The following is a 24,483-nucleotide window of genomic DNA, read 5'->3' as shown; positions in this document are numbered from 1 at the left end:
GGCGGTGTGAATTATGAGATGCAGAATTTGAAAATGGATATCCAAGACCAGGGTCTGTCCGTGTGTGTCGAGGACACAGGGAAGCTGCTAAGGTTTTGTAATCCATGGGAGCAGCTCTGCCTTAACCTCGCTGCGGGGGCCTCTGCACCCACCACGTGACTCTCCACATTCTGTAAGAGTGTGCCGTCAGAAGTCCCCGAGGGAGTCCCATGACGGAAGGAACTCTGTGTGCCGCCTCTGAGCAGCCAGCACTGTCTCTGACTGTCCCCCTTTGAAGAAGGCGCGTGTCCCTAGAGACCTACCTGTCGCTGAGGGAGTGGCTGCAGTCGGCAGCTGCCCGTAGCATGTGGCCTGGCCCCCACCTCGCTGCATCCTGCTGTCCCTCTAAGCTCTCCTGGTGCTTGCTTTGTGGCCCAGGGAGGCGGCATGGCTTTCGGGTTGTTTCCGCCAGAAACAGAACAGAGTGGGGGTGCCTTTCTGGAAGGAAAGAAAGGGAGACTATGGGGAGGGAGGTACAGTCACGGGGAGAGCAGGACCCCAGAGCCTGCACCCTCAGTGGACGTGGGGTTTCCAGCCAGAATGGCTCTTGCCTTCATTGCCTGAGCCCCTCCCCGCGTCCACTCTCTGCTGCCCCCTGCCCCTCGAGCTGGGCTTCGCAAGCCAGGCATGCACCTTTCTGGGCAGGAGGTCAGTCCCCTCAGACTCCAATGCAAACTTGACACGCACCAAAGAATCAGTAAGGGCGGACCCCAAAACATGCTGAAGTCATCTGACACACAGAGCATAATGTACCTTGCGGGGCAGTAGTTTCCTGCTTTGTAATTTTTAAGTTTCTTTCTCAGACTTTTGAAGTATCGGTTATTGATTTGTGAGTCTTAAAAATAATTAGTATTTGCCAAGTGTTATAAGAATGGGTTTAGTTAATAATATACAGGTCATCTTTCACTTAAAATTTATATTCAGCCGGTGTTCGTTCATTCGTTCGTTCGTTTGTTCATTCGTTTGTTCGTTCGTTCATTCATTCCACAAACACACAGCACATCCTTTGTCTCCACGCTGGGGGAAGCACTGGGCACTGTGGAGATGAGTGGTGGGCCTGCAGAGCAGGGGCTTGGAGGAGGGCAGGCCGTGGGGGGTGGGAGGTGGGAAGTGTCCTCTGCAGAGGGGACAGTCCCACGCGTGCTGGCGAGGGACGCAGATACTCTGCCTCACACCGCTGTGGTGTGGCTGGAGTCCAGATACCCTGCATCTGAGAAATAAAAGCTCCAGCACCGCTGATGGGGGCGGCAGCTCTGTCTGCAGTTTGTGGCCCGTCTCCCTCTTTGCCTCCCCTGGCCTCACAGTCCAGGCCACCAGCACCCTCAGCTGGGCCTCCCTGGGGGCAGCTCTCAGAGCTGCCCTCTGCCTGCGGAGAACGGAAGTCTCTCTCTTCTTGGCAGTCCTGTGGATAATTGTCCCCCAGGGCAAGTTCCATACTGCTTGGGTGCCTGCAGCCTGCCATGCTGGTCCTGCCAGCTCGCCTGCTGCTTGGCCGTGAGCCAGGTGCTTTCTGTCCCAGGCAGGGCCTTTGCACATGCTGGTGGCGTCGCGGGGCGCTTTCCTGCTTCCCTGAGGCCGGTTAACTTCTGCTCATCCTTAGTTCTCACTTCAACTTTTGTTGTCTCAAGGACAAAAAAGCTGGAGGAAGAAGGTTTTGGTGCTTAGAGTGTTTATTTCATTTTGTGAGGATGAAAGGGAGCAAGAGGGCACCTTTGCTCATCCCCTGCTGAGGGGGAGTGGCCTATTGGGAAGGTACAGCCACTCATCCTTCCGACTCACCTTTAGCTCATTGCAGATAAGCCCAAGCACGTCTCCAAGTGGCTGGGACGCCTCTTAAGCCCCCACCTAGGGACCGTCCATCCTTCTCTTCCTCTTGTCTTTGGTCTATGTGTCTTTTTCTTATTGATGTGTACGTGTCTTAAATATAAAGGAAATTAGTCTTCCGTCTGTAATGTGTTACATGTATTTCCCCACAGTTTCTTTTTTGTCTTTTGACTTAGCTTGTGGTGCTTTATACATGCAGAGATTTTATTTTGTTTGTTTTTTATTGAGGTATAATTGACACACAACATTATATCAGTTTCAGGTGTACAACATAGTGATTTGATATTTGCGTATATTATAAAATGGTCACCACAGGAAGTCTAGTTAACCTCTGTCACCATACAGTTGTTTTTCTTGTGATGAGAACTTTTAAGATCTACTCTCAGCAACTTTCCAATACACAGCACAGTATTAACTACAGTCACCGTACTGTTCGTTACAGCCCAGAACTTACTCATCTTATCACTGGAAGCTTGCAACTTTTGACCCCCATCACCCATTTTGCCTGCCCTCACCCCCAGCTTGGCAACCACCAATCTGTTGTCACATACAGAGATTTTAAATCTCTGCTGTCTGTTATGCTTGTATTGCTCTGGACTTGTGTCTCGTGGCTCTGCTCATTCAAATATTTCAAAATATTATCCTGTGTTTTCTTCTAATATTTCTCTAATTTCATTTTTACACTCCGATCTGTGGTCCATGTAGCATTTATTTTAGTGTGTGTTGGAAAGGATCGGACTTGCTCATTTCTCAGACTGCTCTCCAGCTGGCCTCTACCACTGACGGAACAGCCCGTCTGTGTTCTGTCAGTGACATGTCTGTTTCTGCGCCACTGGAGGACGAGGCTGTGACGGTCTGACATTGGGTAGGGCTGACCCTGCCTCATCCCTCTGTTTGGTTTTGTTTTTCCAGCATTTCAGGTTTAGTTTTCCACTGAACTTTTACACTCAGCTTGTCAAGATCGAATAAAACTTCTACTAGGAAGTTTATTGGGATTACATGTTCATTAGGGAGCATTCACATCTGTGGTGTTAACCCCTCAATGCCCCAGTTACTGAACACAAAGCGAACTTAGAGCTGGGCCTCTTCCCGGACCCCCGCCCCAAAGTGAGAGAGGGTGTGTGCGTAAGTGCCTGTGTGCGTGAGTACACGGAGGAGTGTGTGTCCTACATCCTGTGGACTTAAGGAACGTCCAGACTTGTAGAGAGTTTTTAGTATATGTGCCGACGAAGCGAGAACAAGGGAGTTTTTATAAGAGTTTATCTGAGCCCAAACTGATGCCATCTGCTGGGAAGCAAGATCTCAGCTGCTCCGGAGAATAACAGTTTCACAGCTGCTTTTATGCGTTTGCAGTTAAGGAGGGCACATAAGGAAGATGGCCTGGAGGTGGGAAAGCAAGGCGCAGGACGGTTAGGAGATTGTGCTCTCCTGAGGGTGGTTCGGCTTAGCTCAAAGGCTGTTAAACCGGACGCACAGAAACGACGGGCAGGGCAGCTCACGGCCACCATGAGCCTTTCACTAAAGGAGTTGGAGGCTGGGGCGTCACGACCCGCCGTGACCTGCCAGCTAGGGATTTATGATCATGTCACCCTGGGAGGTCACTTTCTGTACAACCCCTTTTCGCCCGCAGTCCCATCCATGTAACATGGAGAGCTTTCCACATGGGCAGGTTCTGTAGGTCGGGAGTCTTAGGCCAGGCATTTCCAGATGGTTCCGTCTATGTGATGGCAGAGTGGCTGCGTTCTCTGGAGTGCCCGCGTGGACCTGCGTCCTGCTGGTCACTGACTGCTGTGCTCCGGCGAAGCTCGTCCTGTGGCGCCTGTGCGTTTCCCAGACGGCTCAGTCAGCCTTCCTGAGTCCTCGCTGACTGGTGGCAGGCAGACTACACGAGTGTTGTCTCTCAAACGTAACACACGCAGCACGGTGCGTCCTATTGAAGCTCAAGGAGAAACTGAAATTGTCCTCTGATCTTCCACGACTTCTAATGGGAATTTTTCCTGTAGCAGTTTAGTCGTTTGATTCCTCTTGCCCTTCTATTTTTCTCTTCTTTTCTAACCTAAATGCTTGTAGAGCTTTAAGTGGGTCCTGCCAAAATTAGCCTCTAGTTACCACACCAGTACAACTTGATCAAATTCCTGCTTTTGCTTTCTTGGCCCCTACAGGCCCACGTCTCCCTAGACGAGCAGGGTCTGGGACGTGGCCTCCGCGCCCTCAGGGCCCTGGCTTGCCCTCGCTACGGGCTGTGGGCATGGCGGCTGCAGGCCCAGCCTCTGCCCACCATTGTCAGCACGTCTGTGAAGGCGTTTAATCTAAGCTTAGCGTCACTTCTGCCCCGTCAGTCAGTCGGGGATTTACGCGACTCCACTGGCCTCCAGCCTTCACTAGTCGTCTCCTCCGCTGGTCCCTCGTCACTGGTAATATGTCTTTTAAACGGTTGGCCTGGAGCTGGGCCAGTTAACTAGTCCACGTGACTCCTTACCACAACCGGCCCAGACGGCTTACTCCACATAGGTGACAGGGCACAGCGGGCAGTGGGACAGAGGAGGGTGACGTGGGAGCACATGAAGCTGCGTTTCATTAGTCAGCTTTGCTCCACGGAGCTGTGCCAACTCGCCGAAGCCTAACCCCACACCCACGCAGGTTTGGGGTCCTCCGGTCCTGTCTCCATCGAAGGTCCAGGGGCGGGCGTGGCACTTCGGAATGTGAGGGCAGTCCTGCCAGGCCAGACTCTGCCCGCAGGTTTCCCTGGCCAGGCCTACACATGCCAGCCTGGGACATGGGGTGGTGAGTGTGACGGGGGTTCCCAGGCACCTCCCCCTTTACGGAGGGAAGATTATCGCGAGCTCACTTTGAAGCTCATGGGAACCAAGGCTGTCCAGTGCCACTTTGCAGATGAGTGAGGAGCAAACCTGCTGGGGCACATGTGACATTTGCTTCACCCAGGTGGCCTCTGGGTGAGTTGTCACACTGACACATGTGCCGAAAGACTCACATGTGGACGTTAGGAGTGGACCTTTCACAGAGACCAGCCCCGCTGAGTGTCCGCGGCCCTGCCCCTTCACTCTGCTGCCCTGACTTCCCGCCCCGCCGAGCTTCACACATGGACCCCTCGAAGCTCCCTGTTGCGTCCTGGCTTTGTGATGAGCAGCCTTGTCGTGCGTGGTTGTAGACGCCATTCTTCCTGCAGAGTGTGCGCGTGTGGCTGGGTTAGTCCTGTCCCGGGCTCTCCCTGCACCCAGAAGAGCACTGGGGACACGGTTAGCGCTCGTTGCGTGTGCTCGAGAAGAGCCTTGTGAGACCCCCGTGGCCTCCTGCAAGGCCGGCCGAGCCCCCGGGCAGGTGTGCAGGTGAGGTGTGTGCTGGTCCCCACAGAGCTGAGCGGCGCCGACCGGAAGGACTGTGTGAGCAACCACAGCCTGAGCAGCAATGCCAGCCTCCCCAGCGTGCAGAGCTGCCGGCGCCTGCGCGACAGGAGGGTCGCCAGCTGGGCCGTGTCCTTCGAGCGTCTCCTGCAGGACCCGCTCGGTGTCCGGTACTTCTCTGTGAGTGGGGCTGGGCGTGGGACCCCGGGACCATGGCGGCTGGGGGTCACCCTGCAGCCTCACACTCGGGGCCCAGGCAGTGCAGGGAGCCCGGCTCAGCCTGGCCTCGGCTCTCACAGGAAAGAGCACCCGAGCTTCTCCTCACTGCCTGGACGCCAGGGATGCGGGGTGCTTAGCTCCTAGGGGACCAGTTACGGACCCCAAAGCAGTCTGATCAGTGGGCGGCTTCACAGTGTCATGTGCCCGGCCCTGGGTGAACTGTGGGCACATGCTTATCACCCGGTTTCTGCAAAAGGGAAACTGGGGGACAAGTGGGAATGAGGAAACAGAGCTCCAGGGCAGGGGCAGGCGCAGGGCGGGCCTCCCGGGAACTGCCGACTTACCTTCTCCTGACCGCTGTGTGAAGACTGACGGACGGTGTTTCTCTTAGGATTTTCTCCGGAAGGAATTCAGTGAAGAAAACATTTTATTCTGGCAGGCTTGTGAATATTTTAATCATGTTCCTGCACACGACAAAAAAGAGGTACGTCTGGTCCCGCCAGGAAGTCAAGAGCTTAAGGGCAGGGGGGTTTCACTGCGGGCAGCAGCTAGTGTAGTCGGAAAAGTCCGTGTGAAATATTTTCACATCATTTACAACACACTTCCTTTCAGAATGTTTCTTCATAGACACGATATTTAGTTTTGCCTAAACGTAGTTTGCATAAATGTCTTTAGCCATTGAACTTTCATCAGCAGATGTGCTGCCATTCAGGGTGTGGAAAGGGGGTTTGGGCCATCCTGGGAAGAGCATCAGGGAGGCCATTGGTGTGGCCCCGCCTCACATGCGGGGTGGGTGTGCCCCGCTGGTCCCTGCCCGTCCAGGCCCACGGCGCCTCCTGCTCTGCAGCAGCCCGCTCCTCCATCCCACGAGGCCCGTCTGCTGTTACACCCAGGGCCACTTGGACAAGTTCCCCCCTCCCCAGGAGCACGCTGCGTGAAGCACTGCACACTGACACTGCACGCGGGTGCCCGTGGCTGCAGCGCTGCCCAAGTCCTTGGGACACATGATGGCCCACTGGAAAAACTGAGAGGAGCCAACTCAGTGCAAAGTTTCACGCTGGCTTCTACTTGTATTTAGTCACTCAAGCAATGTGCCCAAAAAATCTATACACATTTTAAGAAAGGAAAACTGTATTAAAATTTTAATACTCAATACATCCCGAAAACAAAATATACAAGTCACATTTGACTTCTGCAATTACAAGAGGTGCTCAAAGTGGTTCCCATCAGCATCCAGACACTTCTGATGACGGCGAACTACTGCTTGAGCTACGTTGACCAAAGTGTCCACTTGTCTCCATTTTTTGGCACTCCCGGTATTTACTGGGCCCTGAGCAAATGCCTCTCCAGAGCCTGGAACCGCATCTGGGTTTTGGCATAGAGCAGTGACAAGCAAACCCCCCGTGCAGGGAGCCCATGGTCTGCATGTCCCGCTCATGGCCCTGTCCTGTCAGCTTTCCTACAGGGCCCGCGAGATCTTCAGCAAGTTCCTGTGCAGCAAAGCCACCACCCCGGTCAACATCGACAGCCAGGCCCAGCTGGCGGACGACATTCTCAGCGCACCTCACCCCGACATGTTTAAGGAGCAGCAGCTGCAGGTGACACCGTGCCCCAGGTTCCCGCAGGGACTCCTGGCCCGGGCACGGGGCAGAGGGCTCGGGTCCGTGAGCTCCCAAGTGCCAGCTGGGAGGGGGGAAGCGCCAGTTGGCTTGGTGTGCTGAGGGACCCCTTGCCCACTGGGCTTCAGTGTCAGCACAGCCGATGGAGTCTGCGGATTGCAGTGGGGCCCTGAGATGCGAGGAGCCCCCCCACTGCATGGTCCCCAGAAATGACGTGTCCAGTGACACTTGGACTCGTGCATCTGTGTGAAACCACAGGTTCATGGGGTGATACATGTCAGGACATGTCTGTGATGAGAAGACGCCTGGGACCTACTGTTATTTACAGCTCGTCCCACCGGCCTTACCTGAGATGGCTTCTGTTGCTAAGTCACATAAACGATGTGAAAAACAAATGGAGGAGGCCTTCTCAACACAGTCCTCACTTCCTTCAGATTCCGGTGGTTTTGTTTTTTTATTGGGGAATATTGGGAAACACTGTGTTTTTCCAGGAGCCATCTGCTCCAAGTCAAGTCGTTGTTTTCAATCCAGTAGTGGAGGGCGCAGCTCGCTGGCCAATGGGGGAATCGAACCGGTGACACTGGTGTTATGAGCACTGAGCTCTAACCAACTGAGCCAACCGGCCGTTTGGGGTTCATTTTTTTTTATTATTAAATTTATTGGGGTGACAATTGTTAGTAAATTTACATAGATTTCAGGTGTACAATTCTGTATTACATCGTCTATAAATCCCATTGTGTGATCACCACCCAGAGTCAGTTCTCCTTCCATCACCATATATTTGATCCCCTTTACCCTCATCACCCACCCCCCACCCCCTGGGGTTCATTTTTAACGAAGTAAATCTCCTCCGAGATTGCACGCTGGCTACCCTGGGTCTCCTGGTGGTGCTGGCTTTGTGGAAGTTGTTGGGATTCGCTGATATTAAGTGTGATAAATGAAAGGCTGTCGTCTTATAAGAAAGAGTAGTCAGGTTTAAACAAACTCTGGAAAATAACTGTGGGGTGGGTGGGTGGAGAAATGGGCTGAATGACGTCCTTTCAGAAAAGGGCTGGCAGGTATCTGTAGGTCCCGCTGCGACCTTGAACCTTCATGGCTGAGTCTGTAGGTTCTGGTGTAACTAAAGCATGTTGCATTTACGCCACAGATTTTCAATCTGATGAAGTTTGACAGCTACACGCGCTTCCTGAAGTCCCAGCTGTACCAGGAGTGCATCCTGGCGGAGGTGGAGGGCCGCCCCCTGCCCGACCCACAGCAGGTGCCCAGCAGCCCGGCCTCCAAGCACAGCGTCAGCTCGGACCACTCCAACGTGTCCACACCAAAAAAGGTGCCTCGTCCCCGTCGCCGTCGCCTCAGAGCAGGCTGTTCTGTAGGCAGGACACCAGCCCATGTCAGTGTCCCGTCACCCACAGTGAGCGCAAGACCCTGGGGACGCGGACCTTCCAGAACATGCCTTCCTGTGGGGTGGGCGGGGGTCCAGCCTTGAAGGATCCAAGCAGCACTTTACAGCTCGTCTTCAGCTTCCTTTTGCATTTCATGTCATTTTAAAGTAACTGTCCATGATTTTAACGATGTTTTCCATTGGATGACAGTTGAGTGGAAAATCAAAGTCCGGAAGATCCCTGAATGAAGAATTGGGGGACGAGGACAGTGAGAAGAAACGAAAAGGAGCCTTTTTCTCTTGGTCCAGGACCCGGAGCACCGGGCGGTCCCAGAAGAAGAAGGACCACGGTGACCACGCAAACGGTGTGTGGTGTGCAGGGGGGGGTCTGACTGTAGCCTGATGAGGGCGCTGTCCCCGGGGCGGGGCCAACAGGGGCGTGGCTGTTTGTAGGTGTGGTCTTGGGGGCAGGCCTGCACGAGCCAGGGGGGTCTTAAGGTCTTCTGGAAAACATGGGCTGCACTCCCACCACCCGGGCTGCCCCTGGCTGCTGCTCTCCTGCACTCTTCTTGCTGGAGCGGCAACAGGTGCTCTGGGAGAAAATGTGGAAAACACAACCAAGTAAGAAGAAGAAAGCCCAAATGCATGCCGTCCGTCCACCTAGGACGACAGCCTCTTGTTTTTCTACCTAGCTTTCTTCTAGGAACGTGTAGGGGTGCACCAGCCTTTGTGACTTTGCTTACATGCAGTACCATAGTTTGGCTACAGGCATTCTCACAATTGTAATTTTTTATTGTTGTAAATCTTAAAGGTCACTGTCCTAGATATTTTCCCCTTGGTTTCCTTCTCGTGTGTACCTGAGAAGTCAATGTGAGAGACACAGGGGGCTCAGTGAGGCCGAAGGGCGGAGCAGTTCGCACCAGGCTCTGAAAAGCACTGGAGGGAAGGGTTTGCAAGGGTTTTCTTCTGTAGAGCTCTTTAAGAAAGGGATTACTTTCCAGGAAATAACCTGAAAGCCCCAGGCCTGTGGTCGCAGAGTTTCATCGGCCAGTGACCCCTATGGAGAGAGGACAGGCAGGTGGCACCGAGGGAGGGACCAGGCGCAGCTCCTGACCAGGATGCGGCCTGGCTGTGCCGAGTGGTTTCTGCGGTGTGTGTTTCATCTATTCAGAACAGCCTGCAGAGGTCTTACGTGCCTTCTTACAGAAAGCGGCTCAGGGGGTGTGGGCCTGAGGTCCGCAGCCCCTGCCCCGGCCACATTGCGGGTGACGGATGCAGGAGTCCTTCCATGAAGATAGGCAGACAGTTGTAGAATTCAGTTAGTGAGACCTCCAGGGGGACGGAAGCTGTGTAGCCAGATGGGGACATGGACCCCCAAGTGCCAGGGAGACAGGTAATGCTCGCCTCATACTGTCTGTCCCCCCCAAGCAGGACCAGAGAGGCTGGGGACCCCATGCCTGGCACATCTTTAGAGAGCTTTAATCCTGGTTCCAGGGCACTGCCCAGGAATTCGGACTTGGTTGCTTTGGGGAGGTGGGTCAGCGGGATGTGGGGGCCTGTGTTCACACACCCCGGCTGCACAGCATCATGACTGGGAAGCAGGCCCCATGTTCAGAAGGGCCTTTCTAGATCAGCGCTTTCATGATTTTCACGTTAGCCTAAGATCACAATTAGTTCAATTAGTGACCACAGGTGTGATTGTTGGCTCACTTTAGGGCTTTGCAGGAAGACGTGACAGAGCTACTGGTAAAGGTGCAGTGACCGTGACAGGGGACATTTTCTGTTTAGGTCCAAACCCCAAGTTGAGATAAAAATCCCAGATAAGTGAAGGGAAGGGCGATCCTGCGCTTTGACCTGCCCTGAGCCAGTGGGCTCCTGGGGGCTGGCCGAGCGCAGCGCAGGGGGCAGCGTCTCTGCAGCGTGGCCCAGGGAGGTGGGGCAGTGCCTCCAAAGGGCTTTTCTCTGCTGCCTCTGTCCTTCATTCAGCCTCAAGGGGTGGGGTTGGGAGATGTGACCAAGTAAGTGGGGTTTTTGTAGTAAGTGAAGTTGGTGCGGTTTGATTTTCTAAGTCTCTGTGTTTCCCCATCAAGACGCCCCTCACACCAATGGAGGCCTGGGCCGCAGGGAGTCTCAGGGCTCCGTGTCCTCTGCGGGGAGCCTGGACCTGGTAAGTCCCAGAGGCCACGTGGACTTGTGGAGCCTGTCTGACAGTCTAGTCACCAAGTGCCCACATGTACAAAACCTGATACTCTGGGGATGGGGGGGCGGGGCTTCTGAACGGGGCAAGGAGCCATTTGTTAGGTGTGGGGGGGTGCTCCTTGGGCACTAGAAATATTTCTGGATTGATTTTGAAATCTTTCTGTTTTCATTCAGTTACATTTTTTCGAACTCCCATTACAAACAAACAAAAGCTTTGTGTCACTGTTTGAACATCCCACTAACTCAGACATTCCCGTGTTTGTGGGGGCTGCTGGGAGGGGCCCCTCACACCCTGCTAACCTGGTGTCTGGTTGCTTGTTCTGCCCCAGGTAGGTGAGGGCAGGTGGGACGCTGGGGTAGGTGCTGCCAGCATCCGAGTCACTAGAAATTGTCAGGCAGCAGTTAGTGGGCAGAGTGTTCCTTCTGCTGTGCCACACGACGGTTACCGCTATAAAAGCGCCCCAGCTGTCCGTTAGCTGTGGCTCCTGAAAGCCGCCCAGAATTTAGGGGCTTAAAGCGTACTTGCGACCGTGGGAAGGGGATAGTTGGGACCATTTTGCAATCAGGGTAGCACCTACAAACTAGTTTTCTGAAATCATGTTTGGGTGAAAGATTTTCAGACTATGTGGAGGATAGTGACAGTGAAGTGACAGCTAAGGCAGCAGTGCATTAGAAGAGTGTGCAGGAAGCGGTTCCTAGTGAGGAAATGAGATCATGACTCAGGGACAGCCCCAAAGGCTGGCCGCTCAGTCCACGTCCTGCCTCTGAGCATGGGTCCTGGTGCTGGGGTGCCGTGCCAACTAGTGATTTCCTGAGCTCTAAAGTGTGTGAGTGATGCCACAGACAGTGCTGTTCTGGAAAGACCCAGCACACCAGAACCGCTGCCCACCCCCATCCTGCGGGCACGTCACTGCTGAGGACCTGGGAGGGGCGGGCACGCGAACTTGAGCCTCGTCCTCTTCCGGGCAGACTGTAGTTAGCATTCTCTGGGCAGAAACGGCCGTGGCCTGTCCCTCACTCAGGCAGGGCGGGCCCTCTGCCAGCAGCCACTCTCACTGTGGCCCTCACAACCCCTGCCCACCGCCCAGACCCTCCCCCAGCCGCCTCCCTCGGGCTGATTGGCTCTCCTCCATCAGGAGGGGCCTGGGAGGTTGGGCAGGGGAGCCGGAATGATAGCAGGAAGCAGCAGAGGGGCTCCCAGACTGCGTCGGGCCTCGGGCCCCTCAGTGTGTCATCCAGCCTGCTCTTAGTCCCAGCCCCATAGACTGAGGTGGGAGAAGGCAGCTCAGGGTCAGTGCCCTGTCTGCTTCCGGGTCCGGTCCAGACAAGACCCGACAAGAGCAGTATGAAGGGCCCTTCCTGCTCTGAGAGCCGGCCCAGGGTGGCCCTCGTAAGTGGAGGGTGAGACCGTGAATTCCGTGCCCGAGTGACCAGAAACGGCATGGCTGTCCCCCTGTGTCAGCATGGAAGCCCCAACCCCTTAGTGGCTTTGCTGCACAGCGGCACACTGCGTAGCTCTGTCACACAGTTGTGTGTCAACCTCCCTGAGCACATGTGAGTTAGCCATAGCCCTTCTCGGGCGTCCTGCGCACTCCCCGTAACCCTGTGTCCTGCTCCCCAGTCAGAGGCCTGCAGGACCTTGGCGCCCGAGAGGGACAAGGCCGCCAAGCACTGCTGCATCCAGCTCCCCGACGGGACGTCCTGCGTGGTGCTCGTCAAGGCGGGGGTGTCCATCAAGGAGGTGCTGTGCGGGCTCTGCGAGCGGCGCGGCATCAACGGGGCTGCCGTGGACCTCTTCCTGGTGGGCGGGGACAAGGTACGGGCACGGAGACCCTCAGCTCCCTTCCTTGGGGGGACCCACCTGTGGGTGCACCAGCCTGGGGAGGGGAGGACCTGCCCCGTGGGGGACCAGTGAGGGGGGGGCCCGCCCCGTGGGGGACCAGTGAGGGGGGGCCCGCCCCGTGGGGGACCCACTCATCTCTGCCTCCCTCGTGGTGGTGGCAGGCACTCGCTTGCTCACGGCTGACCCTGTGCCGAGCTCCCTGTCTAGGCAGCTTGCGGGCACCGTCCTGAGGCTGGGTCCAGCTCAGGGACCCTTTGTGTGCTGCCGCGGGGAGCATGGCAGCTGCCTTCTCTCCTGCGGCTCTGTAGCGCTGTGCAGCGGTGTGTCCCACAGTGTGCTGACAGCGCTGCAGGGCACTTCCTGCCCCCTCGCTGATGTCTGATGCCACCTCTCTGTCCCTTGCATGTGCCCGGAAGCCGCTGGTGCTGCATCAGGACAGCAGCATCTTGGCCTCCAGGGACCTGCGCCTAGAAAAGCGAACTTTGTTTCGGTAAGAAAAGTGCAGCTGCCATTCCCATGAGGGTCCCAGACACACACAGCTATTGGAAGGACTGTCCTGGAGGCCTCTGCGTCCCAGTGGTTGCTGGGAAGGGATTGCCGACCCCCATTGTGGGTCTGAAAGGAGGGAGGTGGCCGCACATAGCCCCCTGGAGCCCAAGGGGCCTTCCTGTCCCACGCACACAGTAGGGCCACACCCAGGGGTGGGCAGGATGGACGGCAGAGCTGGCCACCCCGTGGGGAAGGGACCGCTCTTTGCCAAGGTGTCAGCCCATGTTCAACCCCACAGGAAACCGAGAAGGCCCCGCAGGCTTCCTTCCAGAGTCAGAACCTGGGCCTGAGTCGGGCGCCCCTGAGGGCTATAGGTGCCTGGGGTGCCACCTTGTCTGCCCGTGACATGGAGTGTCTCAGTGAGGTTGCCATGTCAGTAGTGTGTTTCCCTCCAACCAGGCTGGATCTGGTTCCAATTAACCGGTCAGTGGGACTCAAGGCCAAGCCCAGCAAGCCCGTCACAGAGGTGCTGCGGCCCGTGGTGGCCAAATATGGCCTGCACCTGAGTGAGCTAGTGGCCAGGCTGGTGAGTGACCGCCCCGCCCCCGTCCCCCACTGCTGTTATCTGGGAGAAGCTCAGCGCCTGTTGGCTGGGCAGTTGGCTTCTAATTCTCCATAAGGCGCCGCTGTGTCACTGTCCTCAGCTTCCCCCCATGCCAGCCCTGGGTGGGGGAACTGTGTCACCTCTGCTCCCTCACTTCTCATACTACTGAGTGCAAACAGTTGTTGTTTGTACCTTGGTCATTCCCAAAGGGATTAGGCTTGATATTTGAGATGTGGTTTTGGTCCAGAGAAACCAAAATGAGAAACAGACAACTAACACCCGGAAATGCACCCCCAATTTGCACGTCTGAGCTCAGAGCAGTGCCTCCACACCCTGAGCCGGGAGCCAGGCGTTTGCTGGCGGCCTCAGGTGTGCCCTCTCATTAAAGTCCTGTTCCACCTACACTTGGTAGATTGAAAAATCTCTCTGGCATTTCCAAGCAGGGCTGTTGGGTTACCACATGAGTGGGTTAAGGAAGAAGACACTGGGAGAGAAGGAAAGCAGTCTCTGGATGGGAGCAGAGTCCACTGTCCCTGAAGCAGAGGGCATGTGTGGGAGATGCCCTGGTTCAACCAGCCTGGTCCCCCAGACCTCGTTTATGCTGGGATCACTGCCGGGTCTGCACACTCTGTGCGTGTGCTCTGAAATACGGTGATTTATGACACAGAGTTTGCCTTGTGTTCGCCTTTCTTTGGAATAAGTAAACTTTATCGGAGCTATGATTTCAAATATTTTTAGCATTTTAATTTTATGTGAAACATGCCCTCCACTTGTTCAGGATCTTTGAGGTGAAGGAGAGGACCGTGTTAAATAGTGTACAGACATCCCGGGAGTAACCTGACATCCCCCTCTCCCAGCTCAGCAGGGGCACCGCTGTTCTACAGTCCAGACATGCTGGACGGAGAAGGACATGGGCCTCCCTGCTCCTACTCTGTTGAGATCCTAAGCCATCGCTTAATCCCTCTGTGCCTCAGTTTCCCTATCTGTAAAATGAGGTTCCCTTGGTAGTGTGCTTGTGGGGCTGTGGTAGGACTTAGGCTGGCCCGTGGCCAGACCGTGCCCCTGCTGGACTGTGGTTCCTGGGTGCTGTGGGGTGCCCGTCGTGGAGAATTCTTGGGGAACGGGTGTGACACATGTGGCTTTTCCATGGAGACACCAGCTGACCCTCTTCACTGAACACGTGTGTCCACCTAAGCCAGGCACGTGGTGAGCAAGGCAGGACCTCGTTAGCCATTGGCTGTTTCCTCACTGCGTGGAGCTCTGGGACCTTGGCCTCCTTCAGGGAGCAGGTCCTTGGCGCTGGGCCCCTCTGAGGCAGCCCTGCTAGCTGGCAGGTCCTGGGGTCACCTGGCATGTGACCCATCAAGCCTGGGATGGTCTTGCTGTCAGCAGCTGGCCCACATGAGCTGTTCCAGAAAGTTTTTGTCCAGGTGAGTTACTCAGCACACCGTCTTGTGTCTAGAGTGGAGAGAAAGAGCCCCTAGACCTCGGCGCCCCCATCTCGAGTCTGGATGGACAGCGGGTCATATTGGAGGAGAAGGATCCCTCCAGAGGAAAAGGTGGGTGAGGCCCTGCTACTTCCCTGCCTCCTGAAAGCTCCCGGCCCTGCCTCCCTGCCTCCTGAAAGCTCCCGGCTCTGCTGCCCAGCACATATGGCCTCAGCTGAATCTAGGGTCTCACAGGGCCTGGTGACCCCTGCCCTGGTAGTGCTCAGCACCCATGGGCATCTAAGGGGCCTGGACTAGTCCGGCCCCTGACTGGGCAGGCGCACGAGGGCCTCACTCTGGAAGCCGTGTGCCTCTGGACAAGTGGGACCTTCCTGAGCCTGTGTTCTCAGGAAACAGGCCCTGCCCAGCCCCGCAGTTGCTCCAGGGTTCTGATCGCCCAGTGTTGAGGGCTTTAACTACAGAGAACTCTGTTCCCAGGAGGCTTTGGGTCCTTCTGTCCAAGGGGCTCGGCTTCCCTGGGGGCACTGTTGCCCTCCTCGCAGACTGGGTGGTGTCTGAGGTCCCACTGTCCCCTTGTGCCGGAACCACGTGGTTTACAGAGCCCTCCCCACATCCCGTCTCAGCCACATCCTCCCGGGTACGTGCCTGACCTCAGAAGGGCTCAGTCAGGCCCCCCATGCCTTGGGGACCTGTGTTTCTCCTCAGTTCCTTCCGGGTGGAGGGCAGTAGGGAGCACGGCCCCTGGAGAGAGCTTTCTGGAACCATCCGATTACCTGGGTGAGGAGGTGGCTTTGTGAGGAGCTGCCTGAGGCAACTTTGGGGCTTGGGCCCAGCGAGGGCTGTGTAGCAAATAATTTGTGAGGGCTGGCTCAGCTCTGAGAGGTCTCTGTCCCCGGGTGACCTGCCGCCCTTGGGGCTCCAGGGCCTGCTCCTCTCCCCTTTGTGAGAGGAGGGACCTTCCCGGGCCATCCTTGCTTCTGGAGAAAGGCACGCTCCCTGGTACGGGGCAAGGTGCACCAAGCGCCCAGCAGGTTGCGGGTTCGCTGCACCTCCCTCCGGGTCTGACATGGTGGCTCTCCCGGAGGTTGTCGGCAGAGCTGCAGGCAGGCCGTGCCGAATGTCTGCAGCAGCTGTAGGTAGGTGCGCTTCCTCCAGCCGAATCGGGCCACAGAAGGGGGCTAGGGCCCTGAGTGCCCACAGGGGCCAGACGGCAGCCCTGACGTGGGGCCACGGCCGTCTTTCAAAATATGTGACTACTTTCTAAAGAATGTTCATGCCCAGCAGTCCATGACATGAGCTTTGCCCGTCTCAGCGCCACCACAGAGTCCCGTGTAGTGAAGTCGTTGTGCCGTCCCCCCCATCCCACCTGGGGTGCTGCCAGCAATCAGGCTAAAGAGGCTGGTCCTGTCCCTTTGTCCTGACTGGGCGTTGGGCCTGTCTGTGCCGAGGTTAGGTAAGGGCAGCTATGCTGTGTCTTCTGCACAGCCCTGCTCTCAGGCAGTGGAAGCGTGATGGTATTTAAGTGTTCGGATGGATTTGCGATTTGCCATGACTACAAAGCTGTCTCATGTGTTCCATGTCCACAGATAAACTGAAAGCCACGCCGGGTAGACAGAGCATGGCCGTGAGTTCCAGCTCCAGAAGTCTCTCGGCGACGGTAATGCCCCACCTGGCCCGCACGGCGTCTCACTCCTCCAGGCCTGCCCGCTGTCCCCAGCCCGGTGTCCTTTCACGTCCCCTCCTGGGGCCTGCTCCTCTGACCTGTGACATGCCAGCTTGCTTCCCCCGTGGCGGGCACTTGTGTCTTCCATGCTCTGCTTTCTGATCTTTGTCGTGGTGACTGCTTCCTGCGTGTTTAGGCGCCTCTCAAGCAGTCTGTGCCTCAGAGACCCTTTCTGTCTGTAACTGATGAATTGTGTGCTGTCATGTGTCTGAAATGTGAGTAGAACTTTGACTTTCCTTCTAATGCAGGGAGAGGAGAGAACACTAGGCAAGTCTAATTCTATTAAAATAAAAGGAGAAAATGGAAAAAATGCTAGGGATCCCCGGCTTTCAAAGAGAGAAGAATCTATTGCAAAGATTGGGAAAAAAAAAAATCAGAAAATTAATTTGGACGAAGCAGAGGGTATGTGTACTTTTTAAACTTGCACGTTTGTTAGTGAATGCAATGTCAGTGTCTTAGTACAATCATTAGAACTTTCTTTGAGTTGTTGGCAGCGGGGTGACTGATCCCTGTCACACTGAGAATGTGTTGCCCCGTCAGTCTGTGGCTGTTGGTGTAACTTTACTAAAATCCCCATTTTCAGACTGAGAGCCGGGCCCCTAGGGGACAGGAAGCATCCATGGGGTGGGGGGCAGCACGTCTGCTCCTCCCTCTCTGTCCCCAACTGGGATGGTGGCTCAGTTGGTGCCAGGAGAGGAGGCAGCCAGTGGGGGGCCTGGGTTCGCTGACCTCTGTGTTAGCCTGTGGGGTGTGGCGGCCTGCACCCCGCCCCCAGGAGACAGGAAGGAGGCACCCAGGAGATTGAGAGGGAGAGAGGGTCTCTTTTATGGAAACTTCTTTGTCTGCCAAAAGTTTATAACCAAGGGAAGCATGAAAAGCAGAATCAAAACTAACAGCTGTGACTGTGACCTGAATTTTCATCTGGGGGTGCTTCCTCGTCAGCTTGTCACAGCTCCCATGACGCCCACCCTTAACACCATAAAGCCCTCCCCCCCGTTAGCCGCTCTGGCAGAGGTGAAGCACCCCCCCCACTGCCACTCTGAAGTTTGCGCATTTCTGAGAAGCATTAAGATTTGAGATTTTAAACTTGTCTTGTTCAAAAACTGAGAGTGTGATTTAAATGCTAGAGAAGCTCAGATTAGGCACCTGCTGCTTTGAACAGTAAGCTCAAGTTACAATTGCAAAGCCTTCTGGGTAAGGAAAGGGGTTCTGGAAGAAGCGAAGAAGCTGGGGGCAATTAGCAAGCTGTCGAGGGTGCCAGGGAGGTGGCGGCCCAGAGGGGCCATGGGGCTTGGGTGGGAGAGAGCATGGAGGGCTCGGCGCTGCTCTCAGGCCCTGTCAGGACCAGCCTGTGCCAAGAGGGGGTGACCCCAGAGGCCCCGGGTTTGGGGTTGCACAACCAGGGGCTTCCTTCCCATGCCCCCTCCCCAGGGACCCCTTCCCTTGTCCAGACAGGTTCGTCCAGCTCCAGGGCCTCAGCGTCTGCTGGGTCACTGCCTTCCTCCCAGAAAGGGAGGAAAGGAGCCCGGCCTCCCACCGTAATCAGGCCCTGGCCAGAGTCCAGACAACGTGCCAGTGAAATGCCGTCAGCACACAGCTGTGTTAGGTCAAGGGTTTGGAATTATTCAAGTCCGGACTTCACACAGGGTTTTCAGGGAGGTAGAGAGCTGTGTCGGATTGTTCCAGAAGCCCAGGACTTCCCGCGCTCTGCGGATGAAGGTGGTAGGATACACACGCCTCTGGGCCCAGCCCGTGGTCCCAGAGCAGTAGGGCAGCGAGATGAGAACAGTCCGGACGGTGCTTGTGCTGTGGCGTGCCTGAGTGTGCGCTGCTCTAAAACTTGGTCAATGTGGCTTTTCTCCCCATAGCGTTTTTTGAGCTCATTTCCAAAGCTCAGAGCAACAGAGCCGACGACCAGCGCGGGTTACTAAGGAAGGAGGACCTGGTCCTGCCCGAGTTTCTGCGGTTACCTCCTGGCGCCACCGCACCCGCCCTGCCCTGCCCGGCTGTGGCCAAAGGCTCCAGCAAGACGTCCGTGAGCAGCAGCGGCAAGGAGGCGCCCTGGCCACGAGACCACCCCGAGAGCCCAGCCACCAGCCCCAGCTCAGGCGACAGCCCACCATTCTGCTCCCCGACCTCCCCTGGGCCCCACGTGCAGGAAGTGGAGGCCGGGGGCGTCCAGATCGTGGAGGGAGAGCACGTGGCCGACCTGACGCTCACGGGGGAGGGGGACATCAGCAGCCCCAACAGCACTTTACTGCCGCCGCCCCCCACCCCGCAGGACTCGGCCGGACCTCCGAGACCAGGTACCTCTGGTGTTGATTCCCCTGCTCACCTTTGACTCTTTGCCACTCCACTGCCCACTCGGGGCCGTCCTCCCAGGGCTGCCCACCAGGCTCCCAATAAAAACCACCACTGTGGTCAGTCACCCCTCTGCCCCATGATCGTCTGTGTAACAAGACGTTTCAGTGTGACCGTCCCCTCTCAGTAATCACAGTAACTGGGCTGCCTCTGTCTTCTCTGCACGGAGGGCGTCGGGCAGCAGCTGAGGTCGCGTGTGTGGTCAGGATGGGTCACGGAGGTGCTCGGTGGCTATGCCAGTGTCGTGCACTGCTCGGGACACGGGACTGAGTGGTGCCCGCAGTGGACTTGTCCTGGGTCCAGTGACACCGCCGCGCAAGGCCCTGGGAATTTCCAAAAATGTGTGTGTTACTTTTAAGATTTCGAGAGCTGGCATTTTACTGTTGTGGTCTCAAGGCTGGAAAAAAGCGTTTGTCTTGAGCAAGTAAGTAAAGCCCAGGGGACTTGGAAGGACTGTCCCGTCTGCCGCCAGAGCCCTTCCACAGCAGACATCGTGCTGGGCCTGCGTGGCTGCGGGTGTGGCTGGGACCAGGGGCCGGGGGTTTCCGTGGGCGGCCTGAGCGCGGACGGTCACAGGTGTTTCTCTAAGTGGAAGTGTGACTTCAGTGTGCTCACGAAACTCAGTGAAGAGTGTGCTGGCGGCTGGGACTGTCTCCTAGACACAGATTAGAAGTTGAAGTGAGGCCCAGGGCCTCCTGCGAGAGAGGCTTCCAGGAGCAGCTCCGCTCCCCGCCCCATAGTGCCACCACATTGGTGCCTGCATCCCTGCACTCTGTGGACCAGGTGCCTTCTCAGTTTGTACTTTGATAGAGCCCCTGGGGGCTGCCCTTTCTCCTGTACGCTCGGTGGTGCGTGGATACTTTCGGCCATGATCTGCTGTTGGGAGGACAGGACACCCCGCTCTGCTCAGCCCTGTCCAGGATCTGACAGCAGTCTGTGGCCCACACCTGGGCGGGGAAGCAGGGGGCACTCGTCCCTGCTCTGTACTGTCCACAGCCAGCTGTGGAGGACACGTGCTGTGTGGGAGTGGGACGGCCGGCACCTTCCCGCTGTGACAGCGCAGCCCACAGAGTGGAAGGAGCCCGGCGTCTGCACTACAGCCCAGCTGCCCTCTGCTCTGCTCTGTGGACACCTATGTGTAGTTTCAGCCGCGTCTGAGTCTGCGTTCTTCCAAAAGGAATAAACTCTAGATCTCATGATGGACTGCTTGAAAACTCTTTCTCATTTGAAAATTTGTTTTCCACTTTAGAGAACTATAGGTGCCTTTTAATCCAGGGAAAATACTACACACTTTCAGGGACCCCAGTGGGTTTGCCTTAATATACGGCCTTTTTAAATAGACCGTTCACTCAGCAGCTATTCTTGAGCACCTCACATGTACCCACAATGTACCTCACATGTACCCACAAACTCAGTTATGTGATGCCGCAAGGACGAGTGTCATGAGGGGGGCCCACCCCAGCGACCGCGAGGCAGGATCAGAGATGGAGTTTGCGGCCCAGCACAGGGCCTCCTCTCCCTGAGGACACCAGCGGTCTCAGTAGGCAGGTCTCCCGTCTGCCGTTGCCAGGCAGAGGTCAGTGAGGTGGCCGGGCTGCCACAGCGGCCCCTCCCAGCCCCAGGGAGATGGGGACCCTGAACCCTTGGCTCCTGGGCAGGAGAGGGTAGGACGGGCTTTGGCCCTGAGCCAGCGCTGTGGCCATGTGGAGCTGGGAAGAGTCTTTGACCCACCCTGTGTGTGCCGGAGCTGACGAGCTGGGAGGGGCCTCGGCACTGACTGGGGAGCGCAGTGGGTCTCCCAGGTCGGGCTTTTCACATGCAGTCTGCGTTGGACAGTCACCCGTCCACGTAAGCCTTGTGTGGCTTGCCCCACGCTGTAATGGAGGGAAGCCATGCCCACGAAGCCTCAGTCATGTGCCTGGAGAGCATCTTTCACACCCTGGGCCAGGGCGCCGCTGGCCTAAGTCTGAGCTGTATTCCTCGGGGTTGGGAGGCATTCGTTCAGAGTTCCCCTCACCGGTTCTGCCAGGTGCTGGGAAGGAAGTGTTTCTTAGCAGCGTGGTGGCCACGAGGGGCCTTCCGTCCACAGTGAGAAACACCCGGTGGGGATGCAGCGGGGCCCTAGGGCTCCCACACCACAGCCGTGTGTCGGGGCCGTGTGGCCGGTTTTGGGGGCTGCCAGCAGTGCACTCCCAAGGAGGGATGTTCTGAGAGCCATACCCCTCGCCCACCCTGACCCGCGACACTCAGAGCCCACCTGTGAATTGCCCTGTGCACGCCCTACGTGGCCGAGGGTGGAGGATTTCAGAGCAGAGGTACTTAGGAAGGCAGCGGTATCCAGAGGGACAGGGCTGTGCAGAGGGACGGAAGGATCCAGAAGGACAGAGGTGACCAGAAGGACGGAAGGAGCAGAGCGCTTCTGGGTGCCAGGCCCTCCTTCCACGGGCACAGCCGTAAGACGTCTGTGCTGGTGGTTTGGATGCAAGTCCCCAGCTGCCTCTTATGTTTCCAACAAAACCCTGGGAGCTTGTGGGTGTCCTCTGGCCTTTCCCATCTGGGCAGGGCCAGGTGGGGCAGCGGTGCTGTGTGTGCCCAGGTCCTGGCCGAGCGCGAGTCAGAGTCCTGTGGCTCGTCCTGGGGGCCCGTGCGGGGGTCAGTGCTGCCTCAAGGGTTTGCTTCCCGGAGGGAGAAGGCGCCTCAGATGCAGGCGGACACAGAGGGTGTCGGGCTTGCCCCCTAAAGAACACCTTTTCCTACCAGGGAAACATCTCTGTTGAACTGCAATTTTGGTGAGGGGTCCAGAGCCCACCGAGGAGCTGCCTTCAGCTGACCGGCGGCGGGTGGCCCCAGGCCCAGCCTGCCCCACACGCAGGAGCTGGGTTGGCCCAAGGCCGGGTCCTCGCCTTAGTCCCAGGGCTGAGCACTCAGTAAAGTGTCAGCCGGCAGAGAACCTCAGGGTGCAGGTGTGGCCACGTGGCATCTGGACGTCTGCAGCCCTTCCCCAGGCCTGGTCTTGGAGAAGTCCCTCCTTAACTGCCCCTCCCGCTAGCTGATGGATGGGCCAGACGTGGCCAGCAGGGGCTCTCCACGCTCCACCCTGCCCCACCAGCCCCCTGCCCTCCCAGCCCTGCCCCCTGCACACGTAGAGCCTAGCGTTTCCTCTCACTGCCGCCTGGCTGTGCTGGCGTTGGAGGCCTGGGTCAGGGTTCTGGCTGAGCCCCTCCCAGCCCCTCCTGCAGGCCAGTCCCAAGGAGCCCACAGGCCAGGCTGGGCTCCGTGCTGCCCTCCTCTGCGTCCTGGCAGCGGCCGTTACTCATCACCCAGGAGCGCAGCGGCCAGCCGGCCACACGGCCCGCCCCCGGGGGTCGTCCTCACACAGCCATCCTGGCCCAGGGTCCCCAGGGGCTCAGGTGCGAGGAGCTGCTGCTCACTGGGCAGGAGGAAGTCACCCCAGCATGGAGGCCTCGCCTCGTGCCTTCTGTCAGTGTCTAGTGGCCTCATGGCCACATCCTATTGCCAGAGTGACAGCGCTTGGTGGGTCCACAGCTCACTTCCTAGCAAGTATGTGCAGCTCTCCTGGTCCACTCACACAGCCCGCCAGCTAGGGGATGGCTGTACCCTAGTAATGTGGCTTCCATGGAAACGGAGCTGGAGCGCTAACCAGAGGCCATGCCCTCCACCTTGGCAGAGGCAGCCAGCCCACATGCCTTTGTTGTGGCCAGTGTGTGGGGAGCTTGTCTGCACCTCACCGCTCGGCGGTCGGCCACCCTCCATCCTCACCCCCCAGCCTGGAGCTCCTGCCGCAGTCTCAGGTGTGTCACACCTGGTCCTTCCCAGATGAGGTGGCGTCCTGGGCTGAGGACACCAGGGGCCCTTGCCTTGCTCCTGCTGTGTCCAGGACAATAGCCACAGGGCGGTCTCTGCAGCTTTTGTCCAGCCGCCTGTCCCCAGCCACCTGTCCCCATCTTCTAGTCCCCACTTGCCCAACACAGACGTGCAGGTCTCGCCAGCCCAGGGCCCGGCCTCTTGTTCCCTGTCCCTCCCCAGGTCTGCACTTGTCCATTCCAACGTCCTCTGTCCAACAGAGGCCTGGCCCTTCTGTCTGGGGAGTCCAAGGGACACCCCCACCCATGCACAGCGGATTCCAGCTCAGGCAGTTCAGCCTTCCCAGCACAGACCATGATGTAGGTGAGGGTGGCACGTGGCCTTCTCGGGGACCGTCGGCGCAATGGGTCTCAGGCCCAGAAGTCACCAGGAGGGCCACCCTGCCAACGGCCTCTTCAGAGCCCCCTTCCAGCACAGCGTGTTGTATGCTCCGGCACCGACCTGGCTGGAACGGGCCTGAGTGGACCAGCTAGATGCCCGCGGCTCCTGCACCAGCCTAGCCCACTCCCAAGTCGGCCCAGCCCCACCCCAGACCCCATCATGGCAGCTCTGTCCTCCTAGCTGCCCGGGCCTGTGGCCCTGGGTCTCCCATTGCATGCCCATCCTCCTCACCCCACCTCCATGAACCCCACCATGTGCCCTGAGGGTGCTCCGCCCAACCTCTGGGTCTCAGAGTGGAAGCCACAGGCTCCAGTGGCCACCACGTGACCTGGCCCCACCCCACCCCCTCCAGCACAGCACAGGGTTCTGGGTCCCTGTCACCCACGCCCACCGAGGCTGGACCTCCTGCCGGCAGCCCCTCCACCAAGGCCACCCACCACCCCCGTGTGACCTCGAGACCGCCCGTCCCCATTCTCCTGGAAGACATCCCGTCCCCTCACCGTGTGCTGTCCCAGCTCTGAGGGTGCTCAGTACACACTTGCTGAATGAGGAACTTGAATCCAGCCCCACCCAGTCACAGACGTGATCACGGTCCAGCTGTGGTCTGAGTGGAGGGGGACCTTGTGCCACACGCAGGACCCGGGGCTTTGGTCGTGGCTGTCAGGAGCTTTCCTACGGGAACCCCGCCAGCCTCCGAGGAAGTGGGCAGAACGGTGTGGGGAAGCAAGGGCCAGCACAGGCCTTAGAAGGGCCTGGAGGGCTGGGGGCTGAGGGCAGACCGTGGGTCCTGCCCCGGGCCCCCTCCCGCTCCCCAGATTTCCCAGCCCAGCCATGCCCATGTCTTCTTGTGCTGTGCGAGCTTCTGAGGGTCAGTCCAGGAGACTTCACAGAGGTGGCAGTGTGGCCTCAAAGGACACGCAGGGCCCAGCCTAGCCGACGATTCAGAGCATGGGGACAAGTCACAGCAAAGGAGGACAGAGCGGGTCCCCTGCGGTCTAAGGGCTATGGGACAGGCAGCTGGGGCTGGGACCACAGGGAGAACTTGGAGATGGCCGAGGGATCAGCCTGTGCCCCCCACCTGGCCCGCCAATGCAGTCCTGTACCCT

At 57.6% G+C, this 24,483-nt stretch overlaps 1 protein-coding gene across 6 annotated transcripts in view; it reads left to right on the top strand.

Moving 5' to 3' along the window:
- Nucleotides 1-24,483, top strand: part of RGS12 (regulator of G protein signaling 12) — a 156,388-nt gene that overhangs the window by 128,649 nt on the left and 3,256 nt on the right. For 3 of the 6 annotated variants that reach the window (XM_081062131.1, XM_081062130.1, XM_081062133.1), the window contains 13 exons: nucleotides 5,236-5,405; nucleotides 5,836-5,928; nucleotides 6,899-7,042; nucleotides 8,211-8,390; nucleotides 8,656-8,809; nucleotides 10,535-10,611; nucleotides 12,265-12,459; nucleotides 12,903-12,976; nucleotides 13,435-13,561; nucleotides 15,042-15,138; nucleotides 16,614-16,684; nucleotides 16,999-17,152; nucleotides 18,619-19,056. In XM_081062131.1, coding sequence (XP_080918257.1) covers nucleotides 5,236-5,405; nucleotides 5,836-5,928; nucleotides 6,899-7,042; nucleotides 8,211-8,390; nucleotides 8,656-8,809; nucleotides 10,535-10,611; nucleotides 12,265-12,459; nucleotides 12,903-12,976; nucleotides 13,435-13,561; nucleotides 15,042-15,138; nucleotides 16,614-16,684; nucleotides 16,999-17,152; nucleotides 18,619-19,056 — 1,974 coding nt within the window. Of the gene's footprint in view, nucleotides 1-5,235; nucleotides 5,406-5,835; nucleotides 5,929-6,898; nucleotides 7,043-8,210; nucleotides 8,391-8,655; nucleotides 8,810-10,534; nucleotides 10,612-12,264; nucleotides 12,460-12,902; nucleotides 12,977-13,434; nucleotides 13,562-15,041; nucleotides 15,139-16,613; nucleotides 16,685-16,998; nucleotides 17,153-18,618; nucleotides 20,322-24,483 lie in introns of those variants that run through there. The other 3 variants (XM_081062132.1, XM_081062134.1, XR_013994151.1) reach the window with 2 other exon arrangements.

This window comes from Rhinolophus hipposideros, assembly GCF_964194185.1.
Source record: "Rhinolophus hipposideros genome assembly, chromosome: 1".
NCBI lineage: Eukaryota > Metazoa > Chordata > Mammalia > Chiroptera > Rhinolophidae > Rhinolophus > Rhinolophus hipposideros.
Note: the sequence above shows the minus strand (reverse complement) of the source record. Positions and strands in the feature narration are given on the sequence as shown.